Source organism: Urocampus carinirostris, chromosome 14, assembly GCF_059441175.1.
Source record: "Urocampus carinirostris isolate Australia breed hairy pipefish chromosome 14, RoL_Ucar_1.0, whole genome shotgun sequence".
NCBI lineage: Eukaryota > Metazoa > Chordata > Actinopteri > Syngnathiformes > Syngnathidae > Urocampus > Urocampus carinirostris.
The window spans coordinates 1664515-1691641 of NC_142362.1; the positions used below are offsets into that span (position 1 = coordinate 1664515).

Here is a 27127-nt window from a genome sequence, read left to right on the forward strand (position 1 = left end):
TTGGACTTTGTCAGGTTTTGTCTTGGGACATTTCATTTCTTTTGTGCCCTCTTGTTCAGTTGTTACCTTGGTCCAGGGTCTGTCAATAAATACCATCATTGTTTCCAGTCCCTGCCTCTGTCAGGGACCAGAACAGGATCAGGACCCAAACGCGTGACGTTCTCACAAAAGCCTTTTATCTTACAGGGAAATGCACGTTAGGCAGCAGGCTGGCGTGGAATGACAGGAAGCCAGAGGCTGGCGTGGAATGACAGGAAGCCAGAGGCTGACGAGATCGATACAGATTGCGCGAGTTGATATCAGACAGATGGGGTTGATACCGAACAGGACCGGACAGATAAACAGGATAGATAAAGAAACAGCATATCGAAAACAAAAAGGACAAACAAGCCGGGAAGGAAAACTGGAGGGAATAATAAACGGGACGAAATAAACGGGAATGAAACTGGAAACGATATTAAACAGGACAAAAAAAACGGGAACAGGAAATACCAAGACGAAACAGGACCGAGTCAGAACCCACGTCTTGCGGGGCAGAGGTTCGTTGACGGACTGACAAAGTAAGAGAGAGCGCACTGAGCTTAAAAAGACGGAAAGCCAATCTGTTAATGAGACGAACTGGCGGGCCAATTGGGCAACCGTGACAGCCTCCCCCACATGGGTCCATCCCTTTTCTGTTCATTGCCTTTTTTGCCACCTTTTTGTCATAGCTTTGTTTGTTTCCGGTGTACTGAACCCTTTCCTCCTTTCCCGACCAAGACCCCAACCCCTGGCAATCCAGTTACTGCTGCCCCGACGCCCGATTCCCCGCGTCCGCGAAATAAGAACCTCCGTAGCAGCAGGTCTTTGACACACAAGACATCCAATTTTCTCTCCCGTCAATTCCATTAAACCCTCCCACCCCCATGAAATGAGCATCTTGATCTGCCAGCCAAGCCCCCCCTCTTTGTTGGAGCCTTACTCCAACCCCCAATAGCGCCCCCCTTTCCACCTGACCAGCCAATAGGACCACCAGGCAGGCCGGTCTGGGTGTGGGCTGACCCGGAGGAGGAGGGGGGTGGGCAGGACCCGACGGGAACGAAAACCCGACTCGTCAGACGGGCAGTGGGCGGCAAAGGGAAAACAGTCGGCACGGCTGTGTCAATTCCAGTTTTTACCTCAATGGATCTATGCAGCTTCAGGTTCTTCTACACCTGAGAGGACCATCCAGGAGCTGGACCCCGGCTGGTTTATAACTCCTCGGGGCGCCATGGATGATCTGGCGGAGATGGCCAGGGGCCGGGCGGGAAGCTGCGTGGAGTTTCCAAGCGCCAGGGTGAGTGACGGGGGACGGGGACAGGTCAGATGTGGGAGGTGATGGATTTCAGGAACGTCAGGAACACGGGAACAAAGGTTCCACGCGTGAAGTTTGGTGTTAATGAGTCCCGACTTGCCGATTTCTGGCACGGGATTTCGTTGCCACACTCTGCCCACACGAGAAAACTTCCAGATTTTCGCAACTCTCCGTTTCATGTGACCAGTATTTGTGGTCGAATGAAAGAACCCTTGAAACCGTCTTAAGTGGTCTGCTCTGAGACACAAATAATGGACTTTTTTGTACATTTCCGAGAACGGTTAACAGAATTTCATGGCTAAAGGGTCTGATTTTTTTTTTAATCATATAAAAGAAACCCTACCAAGGACCTACATCAAGTCATGTTTATTTGTTTGGGCCTTAATCACAAAGAGTCTCAAAGGGCTGCACAGACCAAAGACTATTATGACAGCATCCCCTGATCTAAAACCTACATGAAGGTAAGGAAAAACTCAAAAACCTCAAGTCGAGTCATGTTTATTTGTTTGGCCCTTAATCACAAAGAGTCTCAAAGGGCTGCACAGACCACAGACTATTGCAAACCACAGACTATTATGACACCATCCCCTGATCTAAAACCTACATGAGGGCAAGGGAAAACTCAAAAACCTTATCGGTTACCAGTTTCGTTCCCGTCTAGTCTTTCCTATTTAATTTCAATATCTTGTTTTGAAATCAATCCCGTCCGTCCCGTTGTTTAATATCGGTTACCAGTTTCGTTCTCGTCTAGTTTGTCCTGTTGATATTCGATATCCTGATTTGATATCAATCCTGTGTGTCCCGTTGTTTAATATCGGTTTCCAGTTTTGTTCCCATCTAGTTTGTCCTGTTTATTTTCGATATCCTGTTTTGATATCAATCCTGTTTTGATATCAATCTTGTCCGTCCCTTTGTTTAATATCGGTTTCCAGTTTCGTTCCCGTCTAGTTTGTCCTGTTTAATTTCGATATACTGTTTTGATATCAACCCTGTCTGTCCCGTTGTTTAATATTGGTATCCAGTCTCGTTCTTGTCTAATTTGTCCTGTGTAATTTCGATATCCTGTTTTGATATCAACCCTGTCTGTCCCGTTGTTTAATATTGGTTTCCAGTTCCGTTCCCGTCTAGTTTGTCCTGTTTAATTTCGATATCCTGTTTTGATATCAATCCTTTTTTAATATCAATCTTGTCTGTCCCGTTGTTTAATATCGGTTACCAGTTTCGTTCCCGTCTAGTTTGTCCTGTTTATTTTCGATATCCTGTTTTGATATCAATCCTGTCCGTCCCGTTGTTTAATATTGGTTTCCAGTTTCGTTCCCGTCTAGTTTGTCCTGTTTTTTTTCGATATCCTGTTTTGATATCCTTCCTGTCTGTCCCGTTGTTTAATATCGGTTTCCAGTTTCGTTCCCGTGTAGTTTGTCCTGTTTATTTTCGATATCCTGTTTTGATATCAAAACTGTTTTGATATCAATCCTGTCCATCCCGTTGTTTAATATCGGTTTCCAGTTTCGTTCCCGTCTAGTTTGTCCTGTTTAATTTGGATCTCGGTTTTGACGTCTGATCTGTTATGACTCGGGAGAGGTAATGACACACCACAAGCCTCCCGGAACGTTTAATGAGAAATCCCCGAGCTTCGTATAATCACCGTTTCATATTGGAGCGGGACGGCCTCCTTGACCCTCCTGACGCATTTTCCCTCGACACTCGGGAAGATAAGGAAACGGGACAGTTCCCCGCTCGTCCGAAACGGGACTGAAACGGGATCGGGATTCTGACCCCGATACCTTCAAGTTCCATCGTTGACGGCTTTTGAGAGGAATGATCTTGATAGTTGTGGGGTAGCTATGGGGTCTGGCCTTGAGAGTTTATTAATATTCAAAGAGATAGCTAGATAGATAGATAGATAGATAGATAGATAGATAGATAGATAGATAGATAGATAGATAGATAGATAGATAGATAGATAGATAGATAGATAGATAGATAGATAGATAGATAGATAGATAGATAGATAGATAGATAGATAGATAGATAGATAAAAAGATAGATAGATAGATAGATAGATAGATAGATAGATAGATAGATGGATAGATCTTTAGTTAGATTTAAATAGATAGATCTTTAGTTAGATCTAGATAGATAGATCTTTAGTTAGATCTAAATAGATAGATAGATAGATAGATGGATAGATCTTTAGTTAGATCTAGATAGATAGATCTTTAGTTAGATCTAGATAGATAGATAGATAGATAGATAGATAGATAGATATATAGATCTTTAGTTAGATCTAAATAGATAGATCTTTAGTTAGATCTAGATAGATAGATCTTTAGTTAGATCTAAATAGATAGATAGATAGATAGATGGATAGATCTTTAGTTAGATCTAGATAGATAGATCTTTAGTTAGATCTAGATAGATAGATCTTTAGTTAGATCTAGATAGATAGATAGATAGATAGATAGATAGATAGATAGATCTTTAGTTAGATCTAGATAGATAGATAGAGATAGATAGATAGATAGATCTTTAGTTAGATCTAGATAGATAGATCTTTAGTTAGATCTAGATAGATAGATAGATCTAGATAGATATATCTTTAGTTAGATCTAGATAGATAGATCTTTAGTTAGATCTAGATAGATATATCTTTAGTTAGATCTAGATAGATAGATCTTTAGTTAGATCTAGATAGATAGATCTTTAGTTAGATCTAGATAGATAGATCTTTAGTTAGATCTAGATAGATAGATAGATAGATAGATAGATAGATAGATAGATAGATAGATAGATAGATAGATAGATAGATAGACGTGGGTTATGACTCAATCCTGTCTCCTGTTGGTATTTCCGGTATTGTTCCTGTTCATTTTGTCCTGTTTAATATCAGTTTCCAGTTTCTTTCCCGTCTAGTTTTGTCATGTTTATTATTCTCTCCAGTTTTTGTTCCTGTCTAGTTTGTCCTGTTTGATTTCGATATCCTGTTTCAATATCAATCCTGTCGGTCCCATCCTGTCCAATATCAACCCCAGCTGTCCGATATCAACTCGGGCAATTTGTATCGATCTCGTCTGCCTCTGGCTTCCCATCATTCCACACCAGACTGCTGCCTAACGTGGATGACTCCCCATTTCCCGTAAAATAAAAGCTTGTGTGAGAAACGTCACGCGTTTGGGTCCTTACTTTGTTCCAATTCTTGACATAGGGTGGATTCATACAGGCCGTACATCATGTATAGAAACGCATCATTTTTGATGAGTCAAGTCAAGTTTATTTGTTTGTTTATTTGTGGCCCTTAATCACAAAGAGTCTCAAAGGGCTGCACAGACCACAAACTATGCAAACTACAGACTATTATGACACCATCCCCTGATCTAAAACCTACACGAGGGCAAGGGAAAACTCAAAAACCCCAACATGTGGAAAATGAAAGAACCTTGTGAAGGGGGTGCACGTGAACTAATCCCCCTTCCAGGATGACCATCAAATTTTTCTTCCAGTTAGCAGGAAAGTAGTTTATGGAAACAAAGGCGGTTCTTTCGAAGGTTTTACTCACAGAATATTCTGGTCACAAAGTGTCGATTTTAACAAAATCTGATCTTTACGTATTAAACAGTACAATTCATACCAAAATTGTAGAAAAATCTTGTTAATGATCGCTTCTATGCCGTTCATTTCCGTCAGGACCAGAACGGAAACAGGACCCACTTGCACGACGTTTACCAAAAGTTTTATCGAAAGAGAGAGGAATTGTGATCCGGACACGGAGGTGGATCTTCCGTAGCGAGCGATGGCGGTGTCAGGGGCGGAAAACTGGTCGATAGCCGGGACTGAGAGAGCCAGGCGTGGTCAGGGTCGGAAAGGAGTCGTGAGCCAGAACGGGAGAGTAGACGTAGATGGGAACAAAAAAGGGGTCGTAAGTCAAGACGGAGAGCAGACGTAGTTGGGATCAAAATGGGTCAAAGCCGGAGACAAACGGGAGCAAAAACGGGAATGACGGGATTCAGGGTCGAAAAAGACTCGTCTAGCATACACAGAGATTCGCAGACGGACTGACAACAGGTGATTGACAGGACTGAGTTCAAGGAGATGATCAGAACCCGTGTCAAGGACGGAAAAACAGGTCAGGAGAGCAAAAATGTTGTCGGTGTCAGAAACGGGTCGTAAAAAAAAAGACAAACGGGAGCAAAAACGGGACAGGCAGGAATCAGAGGTTGAAAAAGGCTTGCCTTGCAAAACATAGGTTTACAGACAGACTGACAACAGGGCATTGACAGGACTGAGTTCAGGGAGATGATCAGAACCTGTGTCAAGGACAGAAAAACAGGTCAATAGCCTGGACAGGAGAGCAAAAATGTTGTCGGTGTCAGAAACAGGTCGTAAAAAAAAAAAGACAAACGGGAGCAAAAACGGGACAGGCAGGAATCAGAGGTCGAAAAAGGCTTGCCTTGCAAAACAGAGGTTCATAGATGGACTGACAACAGGGGATTGACAGGACTGAGTTCAGGGAGATGATCAGAACCCGTGTCAAGGACAGAAAAACAGGTCAATAGGGGGACAGGAGAGCAAAAATGTTGTCGGTGTCAGAAACAGGTCGTAAAAAAAAAAGACAAACGGGAGCAAAAACGGGACAGGCGGGAATCAGGGGTCGAAAAAGGCCTGCCTTGCAACACAAAGGGTTCACAGACGGACTGACAAAAGGAGAGTGACAGGACTGGGTTCAAATAGCAGGAAAGCCAATCTGTCAACGAGCCGCAGCTGGTGCCACACGGGCGGGGCCAATTGGGCGCCATGGCAACCGTGACAATTTCTGTTTTAAAGTGATAACATTTTATAAGAACAACTTTTTAACTAAAAGTAATGTTCTTAAATGCTACTCGGGACAACATCTGAATTTTGGGGAGCTCTGGACACAGTATAGACATACATCAACTAGATATTGTAGGAATAAAAGAATGGTAGCTAGTTAGCTAGTTAGCTTTAGGTGATTTTGTTTGTAGATGTCATTGGAGTTTGTCGTCAGTTTTTAGGGTTTAAGGTTTAGGGGTGAGGCTTTGAATGAGTTATCTTTATTGTCATTGATAACAAAACAGTGAACATTCTTGACTAGAAGATTAGACGGGGAACTCCAGGATAAACAAGTGATAATGACTTAAAAGACAGAAGAAGAAAGGATAAAAAGGCAAAAAATATTTACAAGATAGGGCCTGGAGACTGTTCTAACAAGAATGCAATGAAAATCAGTGCAAAAACATTGAGCAGCAACAAAATTCCAAAAGGTTTTCTTGTTGTCCTTGTTTAGGGGGGTGATGCCCCTTGTCACTGGGTCTGTTTTAAGGGACTAGTATAGTCTGCCGGAGAAAACGGCAGATGAACGACATAGTGAGCAGGGTCAAAGGAGCCCGGATCGCAAGCCGGCAATGTCCAGCAGACTGGGCAGGGAGCAGCCCATGATTGCCTAGGCTGTGTTGATGATTCTCCGTAAGGTTTTTCTCTTTGTTGCCGTGCTCCCGGCATACCGCTCCGTCATGTCGTATGCCAGTTTCAAGATTGATGGTGTGATCGTATTCTCTGAGACTGCGTGATAATGATTGGGTCAGGACCAGAACGGAAACAGGACCCAATCGCGTAACGTTTCTCACAAGTTTGTTGAGATGGAGAGAGGAAGGGCAGCGGTTGCTGGACGCAGGAAGCAAGTCGCTTTCACACAATTAGATTGTGATGCGAATAAGGAAGTGGATCTTCCTTGTAGCGAGCGATGGCGGTGTCGGGGACGGAAAAACAGTTTCTCTCTCTCTCTTTTTCTCATTTTCTCTTTCCTCCCCTGTCTCTCCCCTTCTTTCTCTTTATTTATTTTTCTCTCCAACAGTCTCTTTCTTTTTCTTTCTTGCTATCTTTTTCTCTCTGTCTCTCTTTCTTTCTCTTTCTTATTTATTTTCTCTAACTATCTCTCATTCTCTCGCACTCTCTCTCTCTTTCTTCAACGGTCTCTTTTTCTCTCCAACTGTCTTTCTTTTTTTCTCTCTAACTGTCCCTCTTTCTTTCTTTCTCTCTTTCTCTAACTGTCTCTCTTTCTCTCTAGCTGTCTTCCTACCCCTTCTCTTTCTCTCTCTCTCTCTCTCTCACTCCCTCTCTTTAACTGTCTTTCCTTCTTTCATTCTCTCTCTTTCTCTCTCTTTAACTGTATTTATTTTGCTCTCTCTCTCTCTCTCTTAATTCTCTCTCTCTCTCTTTCTCTCTCTCTCTTGTTCTCTCTAGCTCTCTCTCTCTAACTGTCTTTCTTTCTTTCTCTCTCTCTCTCTCTTTAACTGTCTCTCTCTCTCTCTCTCTCTCTCTCTCTCTCTTTCACTCCCTCTCTTTAACTGTCTTTCCCTCTTTCATTCTCTCTCTCTCTCTAACTGTATTTCTTTCTCTCTCTCTCTCTCTCTGTCTCTCCCTCTTTTCAACTGTCTCTCTCTCTCTCTCTCTCTCTCATCGTCTCTGTAACTGTCTCTTTCTCTCTCTCTCTCTCTCTCTCTCTCATCGTCTCTGTAACTGTCTCTCTCTCTCTCCTTCTTTTCTCTTTCTTAGCGAGCGATGGCGGTGTCAAGGACAGAAAAACAGGTTGATAGCCGGGACAGGAGAGCAAAAACGTGGTCGGGATCGGAAACGAGTCGTAAGCCAAGACGAGAGAATAGACGTAGGCGGGATCAAAAATGGGTTGTAAGCTGGGACGGGAGAGCAGGCGTGGTCGGGATCAAAACAGGTCGTAGTTGGAGACAAACGGGAGCAAAAAACGGGGCAGGTAGGAGTTAGGGTCAAAAAAACGCGAAAAAAACAATGTGCCGTTTGAGGTGGAGTTCCATCGAAGTCCAGACCTCAAGTCAACCGAAATTAAACAGGACAAACTAGACGGGAACGAAAACCGGAGAGAATAATAAACAGGACAAAAATAGACGGGAACGAAACTGGAAACCGATATTAAACGGGAAAAAGGCGTCGGCCTGGATTTTCAGGGACCAGTCTCCCGGGCATGTTGGGAAGTCTGGCGGCGGGAGGTATTAGGTGGGGGGGCGGCGAGGGGGAGATAATCCGACTGAGCCCCCCGCAGAAGTATGGGGTGGGGGCTGGGTCCTGGACTTCAGCGTGGACACTCACAGGGGGGGGGGGGGACAAGGGGGACGCCGGAAGGAGAACGAAGTGAAGCAGGGAAGGAAGGGTCGGAACCTTCCACAACATACACTGACGGCAATGATCGACTTTGAAAGTCAATTGGTAAAAAAATAAAAAATAAATATATGAGGTGAATAAATTATTTGAATTAGATTTGTCTTAATTTAAATGGATAAAAACGTAGTCATTTTGTCACGGTTGCCATGGCGCCCAATCGGCCTGGCCCTTGTGGCGCTATTTGTGGCTTGTTGGCCGATTGGCTTTCCTTCTATTTAAGTTCAGTGTTCTCACTCGACGTTTGTCAGTCTGTCAATGAACCTCTGCCCTGCAAGAAGTGGGTTCTGACTCGGTCCTGTTTCCTATTGGTATTTTCTGTCCAGTATTTTTCCTGTTTATTTTGTCCCGTTTAATATCGGTTTCCAGTTTCGTTCCCGTCTAGTTTGTCCTGTTTAATTTTTGATTTTCTGTTTTGGTATCAATCTTGTCGGTCCCGTCCTGTCAGGTATCGACCCCATCTGTCCGATATCTGCTCAGGCAATTGGTAAAAAAATAAATATATGAGGTGAATAAATGGTTTGAATTAGTATTGTCTTAATTGTAATTGATAAAAAGGTAGTGAAAGTAGAGTCATTTTGTCACGGTTGCCATGGCGCCCAATCGGCCTAGTCCGTGTGGTGCCATTTGCGGCTTGTTGACAGATTGGCTTTCCTTCCATTTAAATTCAGTGTTCTCACTCTACGTTTGTCGGTCCGTCAACGAACCTCTGCCTGGCAAGACATGGGTTTTGACTCGGTCCTGTTTTCTGTTGGTATTTCCTCTCCGGTATTGTTCTTGTTCATTTTGTCCTGTTTAATATCGGTTTCCAGTTTCGTTCCCGTCTAGTTTGTCCTGTTTAATTTTAATTTCCTGTTTTGATACCAATCCTGTCGGTCCTGTCCTGTCCGGTATCGACCCCATCTGTTCGATATCTGGTCGTGCTATTGGTATCGATCTCGTCGGCCCCAAGCCAGACTGCTGCCTTGTGTCTTCCGCCCAACGATCGCGTTTGGGTTAGCGTGCATGACTGCCCCCTTTCCCGTAAAATAAAAGCTCCCGTCTAGTTTTGTCCCGTTTATTATTCTCTCCAGTTTTCGTTCCCGTCTAGTTTTTCCTGTTTAATTTTGATATCCTGTTTCAATATCAATCCTGTCCGTCCCGTCCTGTCCAGTATCGCCCCCATCTGTCCGATATCAACTCGAACAATTAAAATAGATCTGGTCGGTCTCTGGCTTCCTGTTTTTCCACGCCAGACCGGCTGCCTAACGTGCATGACTCCCCATTTCCCCCTAAAATAAAAGCTTGTGTCATAAACGTCACGCGTTTGGGTCCTGATCCTGTTCCGGTTCTTGACAGTTACTGTGACTATAGAGTCATTCAGTAACTAACTTTTTGGAAGAAGTAGTGAGTAACTAGAAAGTAAGGTGCCCAACACGGATGCCCTGCTATTTAACCCCAGTCCTGTCACCCTCCTTTTGTCAGTCCGTCTGTGCCCATCTGTCAAGCAGGCATAACCAGTAGGTGGCGCTGCAATGTTGATTTTGTACTTTCTGATTGACGTTTTCATTTCGCCACACTCGTCCACGACTCCTTCACGGCTTTGCTCCGCCGCCTCGCCTGTTTTCCTATTGCTCTTGACCCCGTGTGGAGAAGGGGGGTGAGGGAGGTGGGGCCGGAGCCCCTGTCACGCTTTGCAAACGCCTTTCGAAATAGCAACACTCGAGAAGGTGGAACGCGCAAACTCATGAAAAATATTTAAGACCCACGGGAGAGGCTCTGTGATCACGTCATGCTTCGTGTTACCGCGATGCGTAGGTGCCGGACTGTTCTATCTTCACCTTTGTGGTATTTTCGTTTGACTCCCGGGGTCCATGAAAACAGCTTCCGGTCGCTTCACCTTTTCACAGAGTTCCTTTCCAGTTAGCTTTTGGATGCAGTGCCTCTCGATATGATATTCCTCAGAAACAGTGTCTTGGCAAATTGTTTCAGATTTCAGTTAAAAAGGACTCCAATCTCCAGCCTCGCAGTCAACTTTCCTTTTTTAATAATTTCAGTGGGCTGTGGGACATCTACCCGAACGTTGATTGCCGTCTTGGCGAAACCATTGAATTCGCCAGACCAACGGCATGATAACGGAACAAAACGTGAAAGGAGAAAACACAGAAAACATTCCGTACGGGGGCAGAACCACAACTAGAGGAGACCGTGAAATATAAGGCATGCATGCTAACGAGCTAAAAGTGAACAAAACATGGAAGTTAGAAACACATATTTTGGGACCTTAATTATTGTCAACTTAACAAAACATGTAACTAAGGTCTTGAAGTTAGGACACAAGTGTCGGAGGCCGAACCAGGCCTGCTAAGGCCCGCTAGAGAAGCACAAGAGAGGAATGACCTGCATTTCCAGCTCTTACTGAACAAAACATGAAAGGAAGAAATGTTCAGCCAATAGGAAAATACTTTTCTTTTCCCTTTTGCTTTTTCTTGGTTTCCGAGGGAAAACATGACCCCCCGAGCCCAATGAGCTTGACAACCCAGTGTTAGGACAATAACCAGCTCTTACTGGACAAAACATGAAAGATAGAGGATGTTGGAAAATGTTCAGCCAATAGGCAAAGACTTTTTTTTTGCCCTTTTGCTTTTTCTTGGTTTCTGAAGAAAAACATGACCCCCGAGCCCAATGAGCTTGTCAATAACCAACTCTTACTGAACAAAACATGAAAGTAGGAAGATGTTGGAAAATGTTCAGCCAATAGGCAAAGACTTTTTTTTTGCCTTTTTGCTTTTTCTTCGAAAAAACGACCCCTGAGCCCAAATGAGCTTGACATACCAGTGTTAGGACAATAACCAGCTCTTACTGAACAAAACATGAAAGGAAGAAATGTTCAGTTGATAGGCAAATACTTTTTTTTGCCTTTTTGCTCTTTCTCGGTTTTTGAAGGAAAACATGACCCCCGATCCCAAATAAGCTTGACAGCCCAGTGTTAGGACAATAACCAGCTCTTACTGAACAAAACATGAAAGGAAGAAATGTTCATCCAATAGGAAAAGACTTTTCGCTTTTTCTTGGTTTCCGAAGAAAAACATGAGCCCGGAGCCCGAAAGTCGGCCCACCCGCAGTCGGAACGAAGGAGCCGTGTTGTTTTTTGGGTCTAAATATGAGTGACCCCGCCCTCGCTGTCCGCCCCCGACCCAAATCCCGAGATCAGCATGAGTAGCTTTCTCCACGCGACCTCTGAACTTTTCGGTTTATTATCTGACACAAAATTCACTGGGAATTGGCCGAGACCCCCTGAAGACCCCCCACCCCGCAAAAATACACCCCCTCCCCTCCCCCGCCAAGGTGGAATGCGGGCCTTAGACCTCTTGGCTCCTGACCTCTCCGATGCCAAACAAAATGGACGCTCTTAACGTGACGGGGCACATATAGTGGATGCCACAGTTGTATCCATCCACATATATTGTAAGTCTGTACTTTTAGCTAGGAGTTGGTGAGCAACGTGAATGAAATCATTCATTACCCCAAGGGTGTTCAACCTTTTAAGAAGTCAGGGGGCTGAAAATGAACCAGGGCCAGATATTCAGCCTGGCCCACAATTGAGCAACACTCAGAGAAGCACAAGAGAAAAACAATCTGCAGGTTGAAATATGTCAACTTGATGTTGCCAAAGCCAGGTGCCTCCAACAAAGACACTGTACTTGTATTTATTTCTCTCTCTCTCTCTCTCTCTCTCTCTCTCTCTCTCTCTCTCTCTCTCTCTCTCTGTCTCTCTCTCTCTCTCTCTCTCTTTTCCACCCCTTTTCTCCTACTCTCTGTCTCTGTCTCTTTTACTCTCTGTGTCTCTCTTTTTCTCTTTCTTTGTTGCTCTTGTCTCTTTCTCTCTCTGTGTCTTTTTAAATTATTTTGCTCTAACTTCCTTTTTTCCTTTTCTCTCTTTTCTCTTTCTCTCTTTGTACCCGTTGCGCTTTCTTTTCTTTTTTCTCTCCTGTCTGTCTATTTCTCTTTGGATTTCTCTTCCTCTCCCTTTCTTTTCCCCCGCTCTCAATTTCAATTGTCGCGTGGTTTGGAATATCGACGTAATAAACAGCATGCTCAGTAACAGTCAGGCATTATGGGTAATGTAGTTCTTATGTTATTAAGAACATGGCAGTCACTTTATATACTTTTACTGTTGACTTTCATTAACAACAAACTATTTGGAGTCCAGTTGCCTATTTCTACTTGACCTGTTGTTTCGGGTTGTGGGAGTTTGATTCATTTTACACTGTTAAACACACTATATATTGTTGAACTTTTTACTTTTGTTTTATGAAAATACTTAAAGTACAGTGGGTTTCCTCCCACATTCCAAAAACATGCATGTCAGGTTGATTGGCCGGTCAAAATTGTCCCTAGGTGGGAATGAGCGAGTGAGTTGTCTGTCTCTGTGTGCCCTGTGATTGGCTGGCAAGCAGTTCCGGGAGTCCCCTGCCCACTGCCCGAAGAGAGATGGGATGGGTTCCAGCACCCCCGCGACCCTACTGTGGGTAAGCAGTGCAGATAATGGATTGACTTGAAGTGCAGTGGCATATGTCTACTTGACCAGTTATCTGACAAGATATGCTGATCTATTCTATAGTTTGTTTTACAGTGGACTTTTGTTGTGAACAAATTGTTGTAAACAATGTACTTGAAGTGCAGTAGCATATGTCTACTTGACCAGTTATCTGACTAGAAATGCTGATCCATTCTATAGTTTGTTTTACAATGGAATTTTGTTGTGAACAATTTGTCGTAAACAATGTACTTGAAGTGCAGTAGCATATGTCTACTTGACCAGTTATCTGACTAAAATGGCTGATCTATTCTATAGTTTGTTTCTCAATTAACTTTTGTTGTGAACAAATTGTTGTAAACAATGTACTTGAAGTGCAGTAGCATATGTCTACTTGACCAGTTATCTGACTAGAAATGCTGATCCATTCTATAGTTTGTTTTACAATGGAATTTTGTTGTGAACAATTTGTCGTAAATAATGTACTTGAAGTGCAGTGGCATATGTCTACTTGACCAGCTGTCTGAGGGTGTGAGTTAAATTGATTTGAATAAACTTACTTTATATTGTTTACTGCTGATTGTTATTTTGTTGTTCCGATCGGTCGTCCCGGTCGTCGTCGTCGTGGAGCACATGTCAGCAGCATGTCGAGTCTCTGCAGGCACGCCGCAATAATCTGATTACTCAGGTCACAGAGTGTGTTTGTGTGCGAGAGGAGAGTGGCCGGGCTCAGACGTCTGCTCCTCTGTCTCATGTCTGTCGGTCCGTTTGTCTGAATACAAAAAAGGTTAGCTAGATATTAAGCAAAACAAATGTAAAAAGCTAGCTGGATAACTTTCTAAAAAGCTAAAGGAATAGCTAGCAACAAAGCTAAAAAGGTAGCTGGGTAGCTAGCTAAAAGAGTAAAAAGCCATCTAAATAGCCAAATAGAATGCTAAAATGTTAGCTATATATTAAGCAAAACAAATGTAAAAAGCTAGCAAGATAGCTTGCTAAAAAGCTAAGACAGAAGCTAGCAAAAAAAGCTAAAAAGGTAGCCAGATAACTAGCTAAAAGAGTGAAAAGCCATCTAAATAGCCAGATAGAAAGCTAAAATGTTAGCTAGATATCAAGCAAAACAAATGTAAAAAGCTAGCTGGATAGCTTGCTAAAAAGCTAAGACAGAAGCTAGCAACAAAGCTAAAAAGGTGGACGGATAGCTAGCTAAAAGAGTGAAAAGCCATCTAAATACCCCGATAGAAAGCCAAAATGTTAGCTAGATATCAAGCAAAACAAATGTAAAAAGCTAGCTGGATTAATATTCAAAAAAGCTAAGAGAATAGCTAGCAACAAAGCTAAAACGGTAGCCAGATAGCTAGCCAAAAGAGTGAAAAGCCATCTAGATAGCCTGATAGAAAGCTAAAACGTTAGCTAAAAATCAAGAAAAACAAATGTAAATAGCTAGCTAGATAACTTTCTAAAAAGCTAAGAGAATAGCTAGCTAAAAGATTGACAAGCAATCTAAATAGCCAAATAGAAAGCTAAAATGTTAGCTAGATATCAAGCAAAACAAATGTAAAAAGCTAGCTGGATAGCTTGCTAAAAAGCTAAGACAGAAGCTAGCAACAAAGCTAAAAAGGTAGACGGATAGCTAGCTAAAAGAGTGAAAAGCCATCTAAATACCCGGATAAAAAGGCAAAATGTTAGCTAGATATCAAGCAAAACAAATGTAAAAAGCTAGCTGGATTAATATTCAAAAAAGCTAAGAGAATAGCTAGCTACAAAGCTAAAACGGTAGCCAGATAGCTAGCTAAAAGAGTGAATAGTCATCTAAATAGCCAGATAAAAAGCTAAAATGTTAGCTAAATATTAAGCAAAACAAATGTAAAAAGCTAGCTAGATAACTTTCTAAAAAGCTAAGAAAATAGCTAGCAACAAAGCTAAAACGGTAGCCAGATAGCTAGCCAAAAGAGTGAAAAGCCATCTTGATAGCCTGATAGAAAGCTAAAACGTTAGCTAGATATCAAGCAAAACAAATGTAAATAGCTAGCTAGATAACTTTCTAAAAAGCTAAGAGAAAAGCTAGCTAAAAGATTGACAAGCAATATAAATTGCAAAATAGAAAGCTAAAATGTTAGCTAAATATTAAGCAAAACAAAATTAAAAAGCTAGCTAGATAGCTTGCTAAAAAGATAAGACAATTGCTAGCAACAAAGCTAAAAAGGTAGCCCGAAAGCTAGCTAAAAGAGTGAATAGCCATCTAAATAGCCAGATAAAAAGCCAAAATGTTAGCTAGATATTAAGCAAAACAAATGTAAATAGCTAGCTAGATAGTGTGCTAAAAGAAAAGAAAAGAAAGAAAGAAAGAAAAAAAAAGTAAGAAAGAAAGAAAAAAGAAAGAAAGAAAGAAAAAAGAAAGAAAGAAAGAAAGAAAGGGAGGGAAAAGAAAGCGAGAAAAACAAAATAAAAAAAAGAAATAGGGGGAAAAGAAAGAGAGAAAGACAAAATTAAAGAAGGAAAGAGAGGGAAAAGAAAGAGAGGGAAAAGTAAGAGAAAGACGGAGTAGGAGAGAAAAAAAAGATAGAAATGGAAAGAGAGAGAGAAAGAGTGACATAGAGAAAGCCAGAAACGGGAAAGAAAACACAGTTACAGTTGCTATGGCAGTGGCGCTTGAGGTTTATTTAAAACCGCAGCTCCTATTTTGACTTTTTTTTCTCCTGAGCTTCTCTCCGCCTTCGCAGGGCGGACTCAATCGGTCGGCAGGCACCCCCGAGTGACGGCTTTTCTTATTTTCTTTTCCTTTATGAGTCCGTAAAAACCGGCGAGGGACTTCTCCTTCGGAGCAGGAGACGGAAAATAAAGTCGGAGTCTGGAAAGTCGTCGTCGTTGCTCTCCGGGCGGCGTTTCCGACCGCAGGGTGGACGCACCCTGCGCTTTGGTCCGCCCGTCCAAAGAGCTCCAGACGGCCGCCCGCGTCTAACTTTAGCTGTCCTTAAGTCCTTGACACCCAAAAGAGGACAGAAAGCGGCTAAATTTGGGACATGGCTGCAATTTTCCTCTTTTTTTAGAGAAACCAGGCCGGCCTCGTAAATGTCCGACATCTTTCCGTGACTGAAGTCCGGGTTTGAACCCTGGCTTTCAAAAGAGGCATTGTTTACAGTTACTCACTGCTGGATCCCTTAAGCCACAGGTATCAAAAAGGCGGCCGGCGGGCCAAATCAGGCCCGCTAAGGGATTGAATCCAGCCCGCGAGGCAACACTCGGAGAAGCGCAAGAGAAAAACGAGCTGCAGGTTGAAATATGTCAACTTGGCGTTGACAAAGCCAGGTGCCTCTCACAAAGACACTGTACTTGTATTTCTCTCTCTCTCTCTCTCTCTCTCTCTCTCTCTCTCTCTTCTACCCCTTTCCTCCCACTCTCTGTCTCTTTCACTTTCCGTGTCTCTCTTTTTCTCTTCCTTTGTTGCTCTTTGTCTCTTTCTCTCTCTGTGTCTTTTTAACTTCTTTTGCTCTAACTTCATTTTTTCCTTTTATCTCTTTTCTCTTTCTCTCTTCATACTCTTCGCCCTTTCTTTTCTCTTTTCTCTCCTTCTGTCTTTCTATCTCTCTTTCGATTTCTTTCCCCCTCTCTCACGACTTCTCTTTTTATCTATTTTGTTTCTCACGCTCTCTCTCTCTTTCTCTCTCTCTTTTCCACTCCTTTTCTCCCACTCTGTCTCTTTCACTCTCTGTATCTCCCTTTTTATCTTCCTTTGTTGCTCTTTGTCTCTTTCTCTCTGTGTGTCTTTTAACCTCTTTTGCTCTAACTTCCTTTTTTCCTTTTCTCTATTTTCTCTTTCTCTCTTCCTACCCTTCGCACTTTCTTTTCTCTTTTCTCTCCTTCTGTCTTTCTCTTTCTCTTTGGATTTCTTTCTTCCTCTCCCTTTCTTTTCCCCCTCTCTCACAACTTTTTATCTTTTGTTTCTCATGCTCTCTTCCTCTCTCTCTTTTCCTTTCCTTGTCCCGCCCTCTCTCCTTTTCCCTCCCTCTTTCTCTTATTTCTTTATCTCTCTTTTTCTTTCTCTTTCATCTAATAGTCCAGCCCCCAACAGAATGTTTTTTCTATCAAGTGGCCCCTGAGTTTGACACCCCTGCCTTAAGCAGACAGATGGTAGGGGCAGCGTTTCCTGCGGTGTGTCTTGGGCAAGTACCGCCTGGTGGCGCCCATCCCTCTCCAAAGCCAACAAATGTTTCAGTTACTTCTTCCAAAAAGTAACAGATAGCGACTGAATCAGTCTATAACAAAAGTTTGTCATGATTTGCCAATTGCGCTCACTCGTTCAACCCCAGCTGCCACTCGTTCCCTAATTAGTCCTCCTCTTATTTAAACACGTCATTCTCGTTCACTCCTTGTCAGTCCGTCTGGGAACCTCAGCGCATGCAAGGCAAGCACTTTTTCCTGTATCGATCCCGGATCCAAGCTCCGTTCTCCCGTCCCAGCGACCCGTATCCTGATTCTGTTTCCTGTATCGATACCAGATCCAAGCTCCGTTCTCCTGTCCTGGCGACCCGTATCCTGATCTGTTTCCTGTATCGATCCTCGATCCAAGCTTCGTTCTCCTGTCTCGGCGCCCCGGATCCTGATTCTGTTTCCCGTATCGATCCCCGATCCAAGCTTCGTTCTCCCGTCCCGGCGCCCCGGATCCTGATTCTGTTTCCCGTATCGATCCCCGATCCAAGCTCCGTTCTCCTGTCCCGGCAACCCGTATCGTGACCTGTTTCCTGTATCAATCCCCTGATCCAAGCTCTGTTCTTCTGTCCCGGCAACCCGTATCCTGATTCTGTTTCCTGTGTCGACCCCAGATCCAAGCTCCGTTCTCCTGTCCGAGCGACCCTATCCTGATTCTGTTTCCTGTATCGATCCCGATCCAAGCTCCCTTCTCCTGTCCCGGCGACCCGTATCCTGATCTGTTTCATGTATCAATCCCAGCTGTGTTCTCCTGTCCCGGCTACCCGTATCCTGATTCTGTTTCCTGTATCGATCCCCGATCCAAGCTCCGTTCTCCCGTCCCGGCTGCCCGACTTGTTCCGATCTCCGACCACGCTTCGTTCACGAGGGCTTCCTGCTCCTCCTGCCCAAGATCGCTGTCTTTTCCGCTGTTCCTGAATTCCCCGATCCCTTTATAAAGCATTGAGTGAAACGTTACGCATTTGGGTCCCCTGCTTGAAAAAGAAGTTGTATACAAAAGAATTTCAATATTCCTAAAAACATACGAAACATCGCAGTGACATCGACTTGTAGAGATGGGAATTCCGACCATTTTTAGAGAAGCGGCTTTTTCAGCTCGGCTCACTAAAAAGAGCCGACTCTTACGGGTCCTAAACGGCTCTTCGGGTTGTTTTTGTCGCTTTCATCCATAAATTACAAATTATCGTGTGTGCACGAAAGACTTCAAAAAAAGAAGAAAAGAAAGACAAAAATGGAAAAAAGCGACGTAGAAAATACAATTACAAAAGGAAAAGGAAATCAAATGTGACTCTCTACATTTTATATGAACACATGAACCCTAAAAACAGGAAATATAATTAAAGTATTTATTAATTTACCAAAAAAAAAGAGAAAAACACAAAACAATGTTACCCTTTTTATGCTCAACAAATATAAAGTCAATAATATAAAATCCATGAAAAAAAAAATCAAAATTGCCGTCTTGGCACCAAAGTAACGCAGGGCTTTTGACCATTAGTATCTGTAACGGCGTTGAACCCGTTACTGTAAAAAAAGCTACTTAAGGACTAGCTTATAAGAAAAACAAAATTTGACCATAACGAAAAACTAATTTATTTCTAAATAAACTTCAAGAATAACAGAAATAAATTTGATCTGGCATTCGTTTAAACGTTTTTCGATTTCCTAAACTCCGTCTGCCCGGAACTACCTGCCTATCAAAATAAAGCAGAGATTAAAATCGCTAAAATGTGACGTCAGCAGTGTGCCGTGAGCAGACTAGAATATCAATAAGTGGCAACAGATTACTATTTTCTATTTTGAGATTATTTATTTAAAGTAAAAAAAATATTGCACGTCATCTTACTGATCTTAATCATTCTTTTTTATTTTATTTTATCTTAAAAAAAAGGAAATAACGTCTGAAATAAAAAAGAATTCCACTGGCATAGAATTTTTGCTCATTCTATGTATTTTTTTTCCTCTAGAAAAATAAAAGAAATGTTGAAAAACTCAGGTAAGAAATCTTAAATAAGAGCAGAAAATTAACCATTGATTGACCATTCTGACACAGTGGCCATAAACGATAAAAATAACTTTTTATAAAGTCAATTTAAGCCGTAAAACATGAAAGTCATCCCGCAAATTAATATGTATAAATTTTTGTCTCAAAATGTTTTAAACGGGAAAAAAGTGTGCCTTCCATGCTTTTACTTTGATAACAAACCGGATGTCATATATTAAACACCGTCTACCTTGATTCCGTATGTTGCCGTCGGGTCCCCTCCAGTCGCGCGGGGCTCAGATCAAATCGAGTCCGCAAAGAGTGAGCATCTTCCCGGCGTGTCTCTTGGCGATCCCCTGCCGTTATGGATGCTTCGCGGGGCGACGTCCGGCCGTCTACCGGATAAAAGCACACAAGAACCTCGATGGGAATGTCGTAAAATGGGAATACCGATTGCATGGCTTTCTTGATGGAAACTATGTCCCCGCAGCAGCACCGGAGCCACACGGACTCCGTGGCCGCCAACGGCGCGTCGCCCTCGGATTGTAAAAAGGTAGAGAGTCGGTCCCTCGTTCAAATCGTCTTTTTTTAACGCACACGGTCAATAAATCAACATTATTGTGCGCTTTTCTAGTGATTTAACGTCCATACTTTAAAAGTAAATGCAGAAAGTCTCCTTTTCATCCAATGTCAAGAAAATGGGATGGAAATGGCGTCACTTAACTACATCTAAATGAACAAAACATGAAAGGAGTTAGTATACCATTTAATTCTAACATACCACAACAGGAAAATAGACGACATCATCGCACTTCTTTATCAGAACCACAATAAGAGTGAAGAAGAGACTATAAAATACAATTCTGGAACACCATTTCCAACTGAACAAAACATGAAATGGACGACGCAGGGTATGTGTACGGAAAACAGCGGAATTGACTTAATTTCAAAAGAAAAAGACAGGAAATTTACTCAAATTTAGCTAAAAATGTCAAAACGCCATTTGTAAACAAAGGAACATGAACGGAAGAAGTCCCAGGATGCATTGGAATACCAATTACTTTTAACAAAACAAAACATGAAAGGGAAAGGTCACACGAGACAGTCCCATACTTGATTAGAACAACAACAAGAATGCCACTAAGAGTAGACCATAAAATAAATGACTGGAACACTAACTAGCTATAAACAAACAAAACATGAAAGTAGGACAACAAAGCGGAATTGAATAAGAAACTCAAAATTCAAAGATCATAAAAGTTACTTTAACACAAGCTTGACGACACACACCCGCTATACATAATGTCGAAACACTGGCCAGATCGAAATGAAGAAAAAAACATGAAAGGAAGAAGTGAACAAATGTATTCTAATACCAATTATTTTTAACAAAACAAAACATGAAAGAGAAAACTCACAAGAGACATTCTCATACTTGATTAGAACAACAACCAGAATGCCGCTAAGAGGAGACCATAAAATAAAATGCTGCAACACTAACTAGCTTTAAACGAACAAAACATGAAAGTAGGAAAACAAAGCGGAATTTAATAAAAAACTCAAAATTCAAAGATTATAGTTACTTTTACAGAAACTCGACGACACCCCCCCGCTATACATAATGTTGACACACTGGCCAGCTCTAAATGAAAAAAAAACATGAAAGAAAGAAGTCAACGGATGTATTCTAATACCAATGACTTCAAACATAACAAAACATGATAGGAAGACGACACAAGAGACATTCCCATACTTGATTAGAACAACAACCAGAATGCTGCTAAGAGGAGACCCTAAAATAAAATGCTGCTACATTAACTAGCTATAAACGAACAAAACATGAAAGGAGGACAACAAAGCGGAATTGAATTAGAAACGCAAAATTCAAAGTTCACCAAAGTTACTCTAACACAAACCTCGACGACACACCCTCTATACATAATGTTGAAATACTGGCCGGATCCAAATGAAAAAAACATGAAAGGAAGAAGTCAACGGATATTATCTAATACCCATTACTTTTAACAAAACAAAACATGAAAGGGAAAGGTCACAAGAGACATTCCCATACTTGATAGAACAACAACCAGAATGCCGCTAAGAGACCATAAAAAAAATGCTGCAACACTGACTAGCTATAAACGAACAAAACATGAAAGTAGAACAACAAAGCGGATTTAAAAGAAACTCTAAATTCAAAGATCATTAAAGTTACGTTAACACATACTATAAAACACTTCCCTGCTACATAAAGTTAAAACACTGGCCAGCTCTAAATGAAAAAAAAAAAAAAAAACATGAAAGAAAGACATCAACGACTTCAAACATAACAAAACATGATAGGAAGACGAATCAAGAAACATTCTCATACTTTATTGGAACAACGATGACGAGAAAATAAAATATAATGTTGCACTACTAATGACCTCTAACTGAACAAAACATGAAAGTGACACATGAACTAGAAATACTAACTATCTCAAAGTTAACAAAACAGCAAAGAAATAATTAGAATAATCAATAATTAGAATTTGGGTGCAAAAAGTGTCTTTTTACTTACGGTGTCATGTGTGTAAATATATATATTTATTCGTTATTAAAATAAATCCTATGTGTATGTGCAAATTATGAATCCGTAACTTATTTTTTCCCCAGAATAATACACTTTTATATTTTACCATGTTTACCTTCTTCTTATTTGCAAGCTTTGTTTCCATAGTTATCATGATTTCCCTTCTTCCTTTAGCTTTACTGAAAACCTTGGGTCCCATTGCGATTGAAGGGAATGGAAAAGATGCATTATGGGAGGGTAGTTCAGCCAAAAGCATATCGGCATTCTATCACAGTGCTCGTCGTGGGATCAAGAGGTCGCAGGTTCGATTCCCGGCTCCTCCGAGTTGTATGTCGAAGTGTCCCTGGGCAAGACACTGAATCCCTAATGCCCCCGATAGCAGGTCGGCGCCTTGCATGGCTGGTGTGTGAGTGTGTGTGTGTGTGAATGGGTAAGTGTGAAGCACATTGTAAAGCGCTTTGGGAGGTCTTCATTGACTTGAAAAGCGCTATAGAAGTGCAAAACATTTAGCATCTTGATTATCCTCAAAACGTTTGGACGATGACTCCCTATTGGTGTGTGAGTGTGTGTGTGTGTGAATGGGTAAGTGTGAAGCACATTGTAAAGCACTTTGGGAGGTCTCCTTTGACTTGAAAAGCGCTATAGAAATGCAGACCATTTACCATTTAGCATCTTGATTATCCTCAAAATGTTTGGAGGCTGACTCCCTATTGGTGTGTGAGTGTGTGTGTGAAGGGGTAAGTGTGAAGCACATCGTAAAGCGCTTTGGGAGCTCTTCATTGACTTTATCAGCGCTATAGAAATGCAGGCCATTTACCATCTTGATTATCCTCAAAACGTTTGGAGGCTGACTCCCTATTGGTGTGTGAGTGTGTGTGTGAAGGGGTAAGTGTGAAGCACATTGTAAAGCGCTTTGGGAGGTCGTCATTGACTTGAAAAGCGCTATAAAAATGCAGACCATTTACCATTTAGCATCTTGATTATCCTCAAAACGTTTGGAGGCTGACTCCCTATTAGTGTGTGAGTGTGTGTGTGAAGGGGTAAGTGTGAAGCACATTGTAAAGCGCTTTGGGAGCTCTTCATTGACTTGAAAAGCGCTACAGAAATGCAGACCATTTACCATTTATTGCCGCCTGTATTGAACAACTCAAATTATAAAATTGTAAAATAAATGCTCACAAGTATGATAATAATGATAATAATAATATATTTTACACCTCAAGTTCACTGTACACGGAATATAAAACAACAATAAAAACAGAATGAAACAAAGAGGCAATACATTAGAAAAACAAAACAAAGTGCAGTTAAAAAGAGGAGTGGGACAACAAACTCAAGTTAACAATATTAACGTTAACAATACAGTGGGACCTCGCTACTTCGCGGTTCCACGTTTGTGGGTTCAGAGCTTCGCGGGTCTAAAAAATAATAATAATAAAATAAAATAATTAAAAAAAAAAAATTAAGCATTTTTGATGGGGCGTTGCTACTTCGCGGATTTTCAATTCTCGCGGGTGGTTTTGGTCCTTATTAACCGCGATAACCGAGGGACTACTGTAATGCAGGCACACAATGTGGACAGTACAAGTTGAAAACAAATCCTGTCAAACAGCGCTGCGGGCGGTCGTTTACAGAACTGCAGGCTTATTCAAAATAATAGGAAGTTCCAATTTTGTTTTTGAGTGTATATTGCCACCGAATTGGAAACGTTTGAGTCATTTATACAAAATAAATAGTGTTAAAACAGTCTGTTTTATCCCCTACTATATATTGAGCGACTCTGTATTCGAACAGTCTAGAATGGAACTGTTTAAATCGAGGCATAAAACACGATTCTATTCTATAGCTTATGAATAACCTAGATTTTATGTTGACAATATCTGGGTATTATTATTATTGTTGACAATATCTGGTCATCCTCACGTGCGGTCCCTTCTCAAGGTTTTTTCATTTTTCTCATGCTGAGGTTTTTGAGTTTTTCCTTGCCCTCATGTAGGTTTTGGATCAGGGGATGGTCTCATAATAGTCTTTAGTTTTCAATAATCTGTTATCTGTGCAGCCCTTTGAGACTCCTTGTGATTAAGGGCCAAACAAATATACTTGATTTGAGGTTTTTGAGTTTTTCCTTGCCCTCATGTAGGTTTTAGATCAGGGGATGGTGTCATATTTGTCTGTAGTTTGCAATAGTTTTAGATCCGTGCAGCCCTTTGAGACTGCTTGTCATTAAGAGCAAAACAAATAAACATGACTTGACTTGATTTGAGGTTTTTGAGTTTTCCCTGCCCTCATGTAGGTTTTAGATCAGGGGATGCTGTCTTAATTGACTGTAGTTTGCAATAATCTGTGGTCTGTGCAGCCCTTTCAGACTCTTTGTGATCAACGCCTATACAAATAAGGTTTTTGAGTTTTTCCTTGCCCTCATGTAGGTTTTAAATCAGGGGATGCTGCCATAATTGTCTGTGGTCTGTGCAGCCCTTTGAGACTCTTTGTGATTAATGGCCAAACAAATAAACATGACATGACTTGAGGTTTTTGAGTTTTCCCTAAGCCTCATGTAGGTTTTAGATCAGGGAATGGTGTCATAATAGTCTGTGGTATCCAATAATCTGTGTACTTTGCAGCCCTTTGAGACTCCTTGTGATTAAGGGCCAAACAAATAAACATGACTTGAGGTTTTTTGAGTTTTCCCTAACCCTCATGTAGGTTTTACATCAGGGGATGGTGTCATCATAGTTTGCAATAGGTCTGTGCAGCCCTTTGAGACTCCTTGTGATTAAGGGACAAACAAATAAACATGACTTGAGGTTTTTGTGTTTTTCCTTGCCATCATGTAGGTTTTAGATCAGGGGATGGTGTCATAATAGTCTCGAGTTTTCAATACTCTGTGGTCTGTGCAGCCCTTTGAGACTTCTTGTGATTAACGCCTGAACAAAAAAACATGACTTGAGGTTTTGGAGTTTTCCCTTGCCCTCATGTAGGTTTTAGATCAGTGGATGCTGTCATATTCGTTTGCAGCCTGTGTAGCCTTTTGAGACCCCTTGTGATTAAGGGCGTCATAAACAACCAGGACTCGACTTGACTAACAGTCTAAAAAGTGTCAACAATAGCCAAACACAAATTTTTCCCTAAATGTCATACTCTTGTAATGAAATCCAGTATTTCTATTCACCATTTCTTTATTTTGTAAAGATGATTTTTTTTTTTTGAAAGAAAAGCCGCCCCCCCCCCCCCCCTGACTTATTTCCATTTCAGTGGCATGTCCCGCATGTCAAAAAGACAAATGGGAAGAAGGCATGTTAATTGAAGTGCTCGGTTTCGTGCACCTGAAGTGACCTCAACATTTTTCACAAACTTAAGTGAGGAAGAAAAAAAAAATTAAAGAAATATGTGATGAATTGCAAACATGTAAGGGTCGTTTTAGGTTGCAATGTCACTATTCGCCACTAAATGGCAGCATGAGATGATGAGAGTCACCTTCTTTTTTTTAAATCATCTTCATACTGTAGTTTAACACGTATAAAACGAAAAAGTGGGTGTACGTCAGGATCCTTGTTTGCAGAATTTTGTGACCTTTTTACAAAAGAGCTTTGCTTGCACCTTGAAACCATTATTTGTGACAAAAATGATGGCCCAATTGGCCGCGCCCGTGTGTGTCACAGTAGCCGGGTGCCCAATTGGCCCCGCCCGTGTGGTGCCAGCTGCGGCTCGTTGACAGATTGACTTTTGGTTCATATAAAGCTCAGCGCTCTCTTGCTTCAGTTGTCAGCCTGTCAAACGAACTTCTGCCCCACAAGACGTGGGTTCTGACTCGGTCCTGTTTTTCTGTGATATCTCCAGTCCGGTATTGTTCCCGTTTATTGATGTCCTGTTTAATATCGGGTTCCAGTTTAGTTTCAGTCTGTTTCTGTCCTGTTTATTTTTTTCTCCAGTTTTCATTCCCGTCTAGTTTCTCTCGTTAATTTTCGATATCCCGATCCGTTATCTATCCTGTCTGTCACTTCCTGTCCAGTATCGAACCAATCCGTCCGATATCAACTCGGGCAATTGAAATAGGTCTCATCGGTCTCTGGCTTCCGGTCTTTCCACGCCAGACTGGCTACCTAACGTGCATGACTCCCGTAAAATAAAGGATAGTGTGGGAACGTCACGCGATTGGGTCCTGTATCTGTTCCGGTTCTGACATATGGAAGACGGGCTCTGTCATTATAATGATCTCATAGACTTTTTTAAATCATCATGCAGTAACTCATTGGTCAATGTTCAAGATGACGGTGACCCATTTGAAATATTCCGACAGTGCGGTGACGCAAGACGGGAACGCTACGTCTCCGCTACGGACTTGTTCCTCTTGTTATGTCACAAGCGGGCCTGGAGTGGGCCCCGAGCGGCCCCTCAGCCATTTCAGAAATGTCGCCTGCGTTCATTAGGAAGGCGAGAGAAAATCTTGCCCAAAGTTCATTTGATGTTCCTGTTTTGTTTTTGGGAGAACTCAAACATAGTGACATGCAAGCTTACCTCAAGATGATGTCCCTGGAGACAACTCACAAGATCTACAAATGAAAACAGAATTCCAGTCGAATAAAAAGTCTTTATAAATACCGTAAATTCCGGACTATAGAGCTCACCTGATTATAAGCCGCACCCACCACATTTTAAGAGGAAAACTGATTTTGTACATACACCTGTATATAAGCCGCATGCGCCCACATTTAAACATGTAACACAAACAGAAAATTAACCCAAACCCGACTTCAAGTCCCGCGATTGAAACTAAATGTCCTTCGTTAAAGTCCACAGTCCAAAAATCACAGCCCCCAAAATGAACGGAAAATGATTACGGTACTTAAGGTTTGATGCAGACCTGCAGAGTCCGGGTCCCGTTGAAAGTAATCCAAGGAAAAAAGTGTATATTTCCAAAGGTAAGGGTGGGAAAAATATATCAGATGATTTACTCACGCAACTCCTTTTTCTTTAACCAACTTTTTACCCCCTCTTCTCTTCTTGTTTGTCCCTCACCTTTAGCGGTCCCCACTTCAACTCGGCACCCCGCGTTTGTTCCGCCCCTCATTTTTCGTTCACCCGTGCAAAACATATCAGAATAAGTGTCTAAGATAAATACAAATAAATACATGACAAAAATATACAGTTGCAAATACATATTATACATGGGTTACACATATTTACAAAGAAAGAGGGTACACCGAGAGAGTTTTCAAAGCTTTAATAATAATAATATAGCTTTGACGGGGCAGTTGATGGTAGCAACACTCGAGCGCCGCTAGCGGCCGTTAGAAAAATGACATCAAT

The 27127-nt window shown here is 41.7% G+C and overlaps 1 protein-coding gene across 2 annotated transcripts in view; it reads left to right on the top strand.

The window, feature by feature from the left end:
* Nucleotides 1-1190: 1190 nt before the first annotated feature.
* Nucleotides 1191-27127, top strand: part of arhgap20 (Rho GTPase activating protein 20) — an 82639-nt gene continuing 56702 nt past the window's right edge. Inside the window, exon 1 of one of the 2 annotated variants that reach the window (XM_088353560.1) lies at nt 1191-1315. In XM_088353560.1, coding sequence (XP_088209686.1) covers nt 1250-1315 — 66 coding nt within the window. In that variant the 5' untranslated portion in view covers nt 1191-1249. Of the gene's footprint in view, nt 1316-19504; nt 19802-27127 lie in introns of those variants that run through there. The other variant, XM_088353559.1, reaches the window with a different exon arrangement.